An 11,292-nucleotide genomic window follows, 5' to 3' on the forward strand; every position below is an offset into this window, starting at 1 on the left:
AATAATTATGCACACCTGATATAGGGTGTTGATGTCATTAGACCACACCCCTTCTCATTACAGAGATGCACATCACCTAATATGCTTAATTGGTAGTAGGCTTTAGTAGGCTATACAGCTTGGAGTAAGACAACATGCATGAAGAGGATGATGTGGACAAAATACTCATTTGCCTAATAATTCTGCACTCCCTGTATATAATGATTTAAAAATCTAATATATAAGCCCATATTTTCTTTTCTTTCAGACACACAAAACTTTAAAACAGACTTCCCTAATATTTGTCATGTGAAGTCATTTATGAGTCCTTACTGAGATAATATTCCAATGTGGTTTAAAAGTTATGTGTTTTAAGGTCACAATGAGTTGTTAATTACTCGTTTATGCTCTGCTCCACTGGTTGTTGTGTTGGTGACGTTCCAAATACACGCTGCCAACAGGTATGCAGACTGCCCTATAGTGAACAAACTATGCAATATCAGTACTTGTAACATAGCTGAAGGGTGTTTCTAAGATCTCTTCTTTATTTTTAATATTTTCATTTATTGGTCATCATACATGTCAATATCAATATATTAGCAAATAACTAATATAAATAATATCTGTATATGTACAAAGACCTTTTAATTTTCTAACACCACCTTTTAAGATGTTCTGAATAAATTACATTACAAAATGCACATGAGGGAACAACAGTTTCCAGGCCTGAATAGTACAAGCTGGTTTCCTCTTAGGTTGATTACAACTCCAAGATCCTACGCCAAAGACAATGTGCCAATATATAGTCTGTCTCACCTTGTATAATGCCTTAGGTGAAACCTAGGGCAGTTAAAGTTCACAAATGACTTGGTACTCAAGGAAAGGTTAATTTCCTCGAGTGCATAATAACACTGAAGGTGACTTGCATGAGTCACATTAACCACTCAGAGTATCATTTTGGCAGCTGGACAGTAAGAGGATAATGTTTAAATAGATTTTAATACTAGAGCCAAACGGAAACTCTAAACGTTGGAGGAGGGACAAAAATACCATTCTGAACATTAAGACGGATATGCCCACCAATCCCCAGTGGAAATTACACCACTGTTCATGGTACATATGAGACTGGCTGATCTGTTAACTCTATCAGAGAGCAGTGAGTCATTCATTCATTAACATTTCTAGGTACAGATCTCATCTAAGTTCTATTCATTCACTATTGTCTCTGATTTGTTGACTGTTGGGCTTTAATTCTTTTGAACCATTCAGAAACATGTAATATAGCAATATTTTTAAGGTGTTTTAGACACTGTAGTCTGTGGTGCTGTGTCTATCTATCCATCCATCCATCCATCTATGAATTGTCATGCTACTCTTTTACAGTCACAGTGGGGCAAGCTAAAAGTATGCATTAATACAGTTTTGGCCGAAGTCTATTAACTGTGCCATGGGAATGGCCATAATTCAGAGCAGCTTGTCCTCATTAAGACTTAGCAGTCCATCCAGCTGAAGCTTCTTACTCTGAGGGCAGCTTAGGCCTTTCATCCCCATTTTCATATGGACCTCAGCCCCGTCTCACGAGTACAGGGGTGATAGTGATGGTGATGGCAAAGCTGCCCTGTGAGACCTCTGGTAGCCTTTAGCATAAGCTGTGTGACATGAGGTCAGCTGCAAGCTGTGCAAACTTCTAAAGGTTCTTGTCATTCATCTAATTTTGTCCTAGATTCATCTTAGGATGCTTATGGTGATTTGCAGAATTCCGATCAATAAAACATTTGTCCCGAATTGTAATTGCTATAGAGGGATTTCAGGTTATATTGCAATTTTAAGACCTTTATCGTGACTGTACGTAATTGCTGGGCACAAGGTTGTTGCAGCAGTAAAAAAGAGTTAAACCATGGCCACCTTACAAATGCTCCAATTACTATACAGAGTATCGACACACCAGGATCAAAGATTATACCCTAAGGAGCCCCCAGATGACGGTTCCTAGATTAATTGTTGGATCCAAAAAGCCTTGTGGCTATCACATAATTAAAACAAAGTATGTCTAAGAAGATTCTCAGTCAGCCAGATCAGGATATCGCTATATAGGGAAGTGGACTTCTTGTGTGCAATTAAATGACTTCTGGGAATCACCAGTTTCCTATTTAGACATAGAAAAACTGACAGATTCATGGTGACTCTGTACTTATGAGTCAGCCACAGCTAAGCCCTGCCTCTCAGGGTGAGATGAGATATTTAAAAAGTCAGAGTTAAAAAAAAAACAACAAAACAAAACAAAACAGTACCTATTCTTCACAACTTTTTATGAATTCTGGTCATCATTCTCAAGATAAGCGAACATTTAACCCGAGTTTTGTAAATATGAAGATATCCATCATATTTACTCTACCTAACAGAAGAAGAAATGTGAAATGTAAATGTAAACTCATTGCAATGTGACATTAACGGCATGTCCGGCATGTGCACCAGAGGAATTTGTAGACTTGTAGTACCTGACCACTACAAATAATGGCCAAAAAAAATAGAAGTCAAACTGCAATAACGTTGAAACCTAAGACAAAACCGCATTTTTGGGCTCCTTGTGACCAACATGGATGAGCATTGTTGAGAGCGTTTTGTTTTTTTTAAGATTTTGCAGAGAAGACTATGTCAAAATAAGTCGATGCACTCAAATGATACTTGTCAACTTGTCAATCTGTTGGAAAGATGGCAGATACTCAGTACTTTGAACAGGCTCTGATGTTCATCCAGTAATCAAAGAACCCATCTGTTAAATCTGGAAAGTATGGGGCTGAAATTCCTACTAAGACAGCAGAGATAGAAGAAAAAGTCTCTGGAGGCAGGGAAACTATAGCGCAGAACCTAATGAAGGAAAACCGTGAGAACCATGTTGTACTCTGCAGCCTGGAAGACAAATGTGGATGGTGAGGAGGGGGTGAAAAATACACAGACACAAGAGATAGAGAACGAGGTAGAAGACAGCGAGAAAAGCAATTAGTGTCTTCTAATTGCTCTCATTAGAAGAGATGTGGCCGATTTGGTAGATTTATGATGAACAGTCATAACTTGAACATATAACTGGACTATATAGCTGTGTGGTTTAAATTTCATGAAGCACACAGTAGCAGCTCTCAGTCTGATAGCAATACGACTGATAAGATCAGATCCTATCATCAAAACTTCACTATCATCTTTCTTGTGATAAAAAAGTAAGAAATGTCTGTAAAGAGAATGACAGAAAGATAAAGCCGGAGTCTGGATAGAGGGAGAATGATACAGTAGGAGAAATGATGAACAAAAATGATGGTGTCAGAACAGAAAATGGAAACGACGTAAAGCAGAAACACATTTTAGCAAAGAGTTTTTTGCAATAATAATATAAAGTATGTCTAATTATGAAAACCATAATAATGGTGCACCCTGCCTGAAAAATTTATGGTAAATCCTACAACAATTCTTTATCTTGCCCATCACATAATGAAGCTGCCACTGGCTAAACACATATGAAAGGAATCCACTCCGAGTGTTTAATCATAACAGTCATTTTCTTAAAGAAGACACTTATACTAACAAATTCCAAAGCAGTGCTCTCACTTGAGTGTGCTTTATGATTTGTGTTTTCCTAAACATTGAATAACCAATTTTATTTAGCAGAGAGCAGGGTAAACCACAGGGTAGCTTCAAAGACAAACTATTAGGTCTAGTGGACATTATTGCTTAAGCACTGCTCACTGTGGGATGGAGGGGGGGAAAAAGTTGTGGTGTCTGTGTGATTGAGTGCTGGTGTGTAATAGGGAATATGCAGGCTGAAACGCACTGTAATTAACAAGAATAATATCGCTTCCCTCCTCCGCTGTGGGCTATGAGCAAGGGAGGCTGTTATCTGCTCTGTCCTAAACCTGAGTAATGCCTTAGAATCTCTGATTGAGTCAAAGGTGGGGAATTATGATAAGGCTGTTGCTCTCCAATACCAAGTGGTCATGATGCTGGTTTCTACACCAGCTGTAAGTGGAAGAGAATGTATGGATATTTTCTTATGAAGTGGTTACAGTGGACCTCGATGCTGTGCTAACTTTGCATTCTAAAACTTTGATGTAGAGGAATCACACAAAACAGAGTGTGAACATCTACACACTGGTGCATAAGTACTTTGACAACGACACTTGTTGTTTTGCCTCTGGATCAAACACGATACTGTATGACTGAAGTGGAGACTTTGACCTTTCTCCACCACTTAAACTACAATTATAGTCATGTTTATATGGTCCACCATCTACGAAATAGGACAAATTATAGACAAAAAAAAAGCAATGGCTAACTGAAATTCCACCATCTTGATTATTCCATTTCAAGTCCACTGTGATGGTTTATCGAAGCACAATTTAGGTATTTATTCCCCAAAACCTATTGAGCTAACTTTAGGCTTTAAATAAGCTAACTGCAGCTTTCCAAACAAATCCATCTAAATTTGTTCTCAAATCTGACAGAAAGGTGAACACAGAAATTAGTTGCATGGGGCAAACAAGTGCAAATTATAACAGTGCAAAGTTAGAATGGCTTTTAAAACCACAACACAACACATGGGTGGGAAGTCTGAGATTGAAATGATCTTTCAAGCAAGTATGAAATCTTTTTTTTTTTTTAAATGCGGCTTACCGTTCAATGATGTCACTGATGATGCAGGCAAACATTTGCAGGCCCTCTGGAAGCTGCAAAGCAACTGGAGAGAGACCGGAGAAAGAAAACAAATAGAAAAGTTACATGCTTGCATTAGAGGGATGACAAGATGTTATTTGATACTTTCTCAACTGTACAGCTATACATAGCTGCTGCTTCTGGTTCAGAGTGCTCCACTGACAGCAAACAGTGACATTTCATAGGATTTGTCCTCTCTCCACAGTAGTGCTCTTGGTTTATTTTTGTGGGTGACAGGTTGTTGGAAATATAGTCCAAACCAATAACCCCAGGTCTGTCTCTGCAGCTCAAGGCCTGCTACTAGATCTTTTCTTTTTTTTTCCCCCCCACAAGGTGGGTGGATATGACTGGTTGAAGAAAAGAAAAATCACTTTTCTACAGGTTGATGCTTGAACAGGTGTTGTGATAAATAACTCTTTTTGAGGCTTTTTTACTTACAAAGGCTCTCATTTTTACACAGCCTGAGGTTGTTTTTTTACCCCAGCAAAACAATATCTTTATGTTCACCTGCATTCCTTACTTGGATTCATTGTCTATGCCACAATCCTGTGTATTTGCTGTCTGCAAATATGTGTATGAGTTTGAAGGCTGACATATATAAAGGGGAAACTTATGACACAAATGATCGGCAAATTGTTTTTGTGTTTTTAACCATTTCTTTTTTTAAAAAAGAGAGAGAGAAAGACTGGTGGAGTTTAATTTTTTTTTAATACTTTTAAGTCGAGTATTTGTTTGCACACATTAAATTTATTCCCAAATGCGAGCAAAACACTTGCACTTGCGAGCACTGAAGATAAAATGAATCAGTTAATTTGCACCGATACCTCTACTGATATGCTACACCACCTGAGATGATAGGGCAACATTTACCAAAGTGCCTAGTGTCTCATTTCAATCTCTGGGCTTTTTTTTTCTCCCCTCTTCTTAAACTGCTCTCTGGCTGCAATCAGTGAAATGAAACACGTTCATGCATATTCATTTTAAAAAAAATAAGAGAAATCAGTGTTATATGAGAGATTCTTAGCCACTAGAAAGCAGCAGATACTTTTATTAAATGTACTCTGTCATAGACAAGGAAATTTGAAGTGTTTTTTTGTTCTCTCAATAATGATGACTGGACATCATACTAGACACAAGTCCAAAGGGGACTGAAATAAATGAGCTTAAATGAACATTTTGTAAGCTTTTAAACAAGAAATATACCAAACCTAAGAAGCAAAAGCATAAAAATCAATAAAATGTCAAATGTATCTGTTTTTGTGACATTTTTTTAATGTTAAAAACGATGACACCAATATACAAATTCTTATCATTTTTTTTTCAACAACACAACATTTATATTCAAAATATATCCCAGCCACTTGCCAGCTATATTAGAAACAGTTGTGGACTGAGATTACTGGTTACAGGGCAAATATACTTGGATTTACATCCAAGTAACTACAAATTGAAACTGGGATTTCTTGACAAACAGGCTGTGGTGTTTTTGCAGTACGTTTCCTACATAATTCACTAAGAATCCAATGATGTTCCAGTTACATTAATCCTATGATTTCCTCACAAAGCAAAAAAAGCTAACATGCTGACATCAGCAGAAGCAAACTCAAAGAGAAACGATTTTCAGTGATTTTAAAAAAATGAGTTGAGAAGCCGACAGTTTGTCTGGATAAAGGATGCAAACATTTAATCTGTTATCAAGATGCTTGGAAACAAATTTTCAATTTGCTGACCAGCCATCAACACTTGAATATTACAGCAAAGGCTGACTGTGATGCTGAAAGACTTGACTTGCGTATAGATATTCTAAAAATCAGGAAAAATGTGTACCTGTGATGGTAACAAAGGATTTTTTTTTGTGTGTGTATTTGTCTGTCTGAAAATTCTGAAACACAGGTGTTGGCTACAGTAGTTTGCTGTTTGGGATTATATTAGTCTACACTGTTTGTATACTAGCAATATCTCCTGTCAGTTGTTTTCTTTTTTATTTATACCTTTTGTGGAAGTTAATATTGCAGACATGCAGGCACAAGACTTCAACAGTTCAGTGTGAAGTCTCTGCCACCAAGTCTGACACACTGAGCGAGTATCTGGGAACAAAGGCGTTATTTCAATCAACCGTGACATTTTCTTCCCGTCAAACTCTGTCACACCTTAGTTCAATAAATCCATCAATGTCTCAGTGGAGAATTACAACTCGAAGACCTTGAATTCAGTGTAGAAATGTTTTCAGACGACTAGCCCTGAAACCATTTCAAGACTTCGGCGCCAGTGACGGCATTAAACAATAAAAGCTGGGACAAATAAAAGACTGAGGAGGCTGAAAGTGAATAGTCATGAGATGGCGTGATAGATAGAGCAGTTCTAAGGAGAAAGAGTCAGAGAAGTTCTTGCTGATGAAAGGTTAAAGGATCACCAAGTGTCATGCAGGCTGTGAGAGGCAGGTCATTACCCAGGAAAGGCCAAGTTTATTAACAGAGAAAGGTTTCAGACCACACCTCTGCCACAGCTGACAGAAACGAAGAGCTTTCTCCATCTACTCCATCAAATGAAAGGTGAGTCAGATAGAAGAGGTGTGTTAGGCTGTGTGAATGCATGTTGTTGTGTTACATAAAGATCCTGCTACTTCCCTCTTGCTCTCGTTTGGACATTTTTTTTAATTTTTTTTAAATTTTTTTTTTCTTCTTCTCTCGTCTTCTCGTTTGGACATTCTTGACCAAATAAGAGTAACAACCCAACCATATGGCCAATATAAGCGATCAAATAAGTATATAACAAGGCTAAATAAAAATGCAGTTCATATATACATGCCCCTTTCTTAACTTTCTCAATAGGAAAGAAAGTAAACATCCCCTTTATGAGTGAAATGTCAATCAACAATCATCTAATTTTGTATACCTATTGTTGCAACACTAATGGCTGCACAGGTAACTAAAAAGCTACACGTGGGATTATGTTAACAATCAAAAGTAGGAGGCAAACTGCGAAAGTGCTGGAAAGACCAATTTATCAGTGGATGGCAGAGAGAATGAACAAAGCCAAAGATTACATGAAGTTTTCACAACAACAGACTTGACCAGAAGGATAAAAACACACCATAGACTGGGTTTATCCCATAAAAAAAAAAACATGTTGTATACATGTGATTATATGAGATGTCCCTGTGTTTCTATCTGTACAGTATAATGTTAAATTCCAAGATGAGTAGTATTAAAAATAGGAAACAAAATAAAGTTTTTTCATGAGTTTTTATAACACATCTGACTTGCCCACTTCATATTGAAATAGCACTTTTACTGATACAGTTTTACATATCTTAGATTAAGCTGAGGTATGTAAAGCTTAGATTAAGCATAAAAAAATATTGTTGACTAATAGTATATACATAGCAAGTGATTAATCTGGTGACTGATTTGTGTGATCTGCCCTCTATTGGCACTGCCATTAACGCAGTGGTCAGCAGTACTAAGAGTGTCTTCCATTGATGATTGATGATGAGGGAATGACTAACTATGTGGGTGTATGTGGGTATAAGGTTTGTCATAATTTGAGCAGCTATTCTTCACAATAAACAATTAATTTAAGTTTGTGCTACAACCCCAGCCCACAGAGAGCATCTTGGTTTTCACTTTGACTAGCTAAGCAGTGTTAATTTAGCAGATATTACCAGTTTACCATGACAACCCAAGCAGCTACATTGTAAGACGGAGTACTGTTAACCAGAACCTTGGGCACAATGGCATGGTCCTCAGCAAATGATATGGTTTCAGATTTATTAAAGCTGTAATTTCTTGTACTATTGAGAGCTGTAAAGTCATTAAATTTATGTAAACTGTATTTAAAGTGCAACTCTTAAGACTGCTTATATTTTACTGCTGCTTTATTGTAGTGAGACACCACTGGAGTTGTAGTAGCAGAATGGTTTATTTTGCTGGGAATTCCCAGATTCATTTATACCTAAGTTGGCATTTATTTTGTATTTAGTATTTAAAAAAAAACATTTTTAATTGGGGAAGGAATTAAAAAAAACTTTTAAACAAAAATTTAATTGCAAAATAATTCTCTAGAAATTAACTTGCCTACAGTCACAAAAAATAAGTATATCACCTTGATATTGTTGTCTACTTCAAAATATCTGGACCAAACAGTAACAAATATAAATATCTGATTTAGTCATTAATTCAACAATGATATCAACAGATCAAGTAAAAAAAGAATATCTTTATCCTCCAAAGTCACTTCCAGCACAAATGGATTCATGCTGGTGTTTTATATAAATGTCCAGCAGCTTTTCTATTTCCCGGTATGCCTTGAATTTAACAGGCAAAATCTCTTTATGATTATGGGCTCATCCACTGTGACAACAACGGTTCCAAGCATACCTGCAGATCCACTGATTAAATTTTGGATGTTTCTGAGACTTTTCCTCTCATCAAAACGCCCTGGACAAATTGTCAGTTATTTGAAATGTACACCACTTTTAGATGACTTCCTTACACTGAAATGATTTATTTCAAATAACTCTTTTTAAATCCCTTGTCAGATGACAGACTCTTGGCTCGAGAGAAAATTTATACTCCTAAAAGATGAGAATTTTTGTGCAATTTTACAGCCAAAAATGACAAAATAAGTTGCTGTGACCCAAAGGGTTACTCTTTAGACTTTTTATTCCTGCAACATTGTGAATTCTGGGAGCATCTTGTGAAATTATTCTTCTTTTCTAGTCTGAACTACTGTAATTCCTTGTTCTAATGATGACCAAAAGCTATTTGAGTGGCCTCTAATTAATCCAAAAATGCTGCAGCTGGAGTACTAAAAGAAACTACATAGAAAGATGAATCATATTTCTGCTATTTGTTTCTAGTTTCTTTGCTTCTTCTTTAAAAAACCAGGCCAGAAAGTCTTCATTGATCCATATTATTGCATTGGAGTTTTCAGTAGTACAATAAGAGGTGACTGCTTCAGCTATCAGGCCCCACTCCTGTTGAACCAGGTCCAGTTTAGGTTTGGAAAGCAAATACCAAATCATCAAGTTAAAAATCCTCTTTTTGATTAATCTTTTGCCTAGGCGTGGTTAAGATGGCCCTGAATTGTCCTGTACCTTTATGTTTATACCCTCAAGGCTGCAAAGAGACCTCCAAGCCTCAATTTTCCACTGTTTCACTCTCAATACATTCTCACATCACTATTGCAGCTCAGTTAATGTAGTTTGTTTGCAAACTTTTGTTCAAAAGTGAGGGGTTTTTCCCATAAAGTATTAAGTGTTTTTATTTGCAAACAATAAAAAAAACTTAACCTTTTTATTGAGCCGTAGCACAGACCACTGCTGTATAATGATGTGATTTAATTTCGCAATACACAAGCTTGGAAAATCAAGTTAAAACTAAAGATTATACTGTGTGTAAATTGGAAGATAAAGGGTTTGAGCTTTCACTTGAGAAAGCATTATGCCGAAAAAGAAGAAATTAGTTTAGACTTGAGAAAAAGAATTTTTCACAAAGCAAGCAATGGACATACAAAGTTATCACAGCATATCCGAGTGTCAAGAACTGGAGTGAGAAGTATAATCTTCAAAGAGAGCCACTTAGTATAGAAGAAGCCTGGTAGGAAAACTAGTGAGAGATGTGTCTAAAGACCTCAAAAAACTCCTTAGTTCAATACTGCAGCTTCCTGTGCCTGAACAGCAGACATTAACATAAGTGACTGCGTTATGATGTTGCAACAGTGCACAAAGCGACCAATGCGGACTGTATACTGGTGCTTTAAGGAGTTTCTGATCATTGACACCTAATAATGTGTTTTATAGTTGCCCATCTTCATAGATAAAGAAATACAAATGCTCACTATTGACTTCAATCACTACTACCCAACAACCTTCATGGAGAATGTAGAAAAAGGTGGACAGAGATGTACAAAAAGAATTTTAAAGGCTTTTTGAATTTAGGCCTCATCTCGCTTTTGCAATTGTTGGTCCTTCAGCCAGCCACGGAAAAGACAACAGGTAAAACATACAAAGAGCTCAAGTTAAAACAATGCAAAATGTCTGCTGGAGTCTCTAAGCTTCTCACGCCGTTCTTGGATATCAGATTTTTTACATTTCTCTCTTTAGGTGGTGACCTATGCTCCTTTTGCTGCCCAGGCCCAGTTTTCAACCTGCTACGCTGCCCATCGCATAATTCCTGTTGGGTTAAGTGCTGTTGTCTTTCTGAAGGACTAGTTTACATGCATATAATCCTTGTATCTGTGTAGGTAAATACAAATAGACATAAACACAGTACCATGAATTCCACATAAGCCCGAATGTGAAGCTAACATTGTTTGTGATTATAATTCAAAATTAATTCATAACCTAATTTTAAAGTTTAGAAAATTAATGACTGCAATGAAACCAGGATTGTTAGTTTTAAGATATTATCCTATCTTGCTTGAGCGTGCCTCTAACTGCAACATGGAAGATTACTGTAGAAACTAAAAGATGGTGTTAAATGCTTCACTTAATTCTTGTAGCTCACGCAAACATCAAAAAGAAAATGTCAAATGTACTCATTTAATTATCTCTGGCTTTTTTACATGTTTATTTACATGGAAACTAGTATTTTACCCCCATCAAAAAAA

At 36.6% G+C, this 11,292-nt stretch overlaps 1 protein-coding gene across 1 annotated transcript in view; it reads right to left on the reverse strand.

The window, feature by feature from the left end:
• dph1 (diphthamide biosynthesis 1) overlaps positions 1-11,292 on the reverse strand; it is a 65,968-nt gene that overhangs the window by 46,399 nt on the left and 8,277 nt on the right. The window contains exon 3 of the mRNA XM_005739367.1: positions 4,642-4,705. Coding sequence (XP_005739424.1) covers positions 4,642-4,705 — 64 coding nt within the window. The remainder of the gene's footprint in view (positions 1-4,641; positions 4,706-11,292) is intronic.

The sequence above is a fragment of the Pundamilia nyererei genome, unplaced genomic scaffold, assembly GCF_000239375.1.
Source record: "Pundamilia nyererei isolate P.nyererei 1_Seehausen unplaced genomic scaffold, PunNye1.0 scaffold00091, whole genome shotgun sequence".
In the NCBI taxonomy this organism is placed as follows: Eukaryota; Metazoa; Chordata; class Actinopteri; order Cichliformes; family Cichlidae; genus Pundamilia; species Pundamilia nyererei.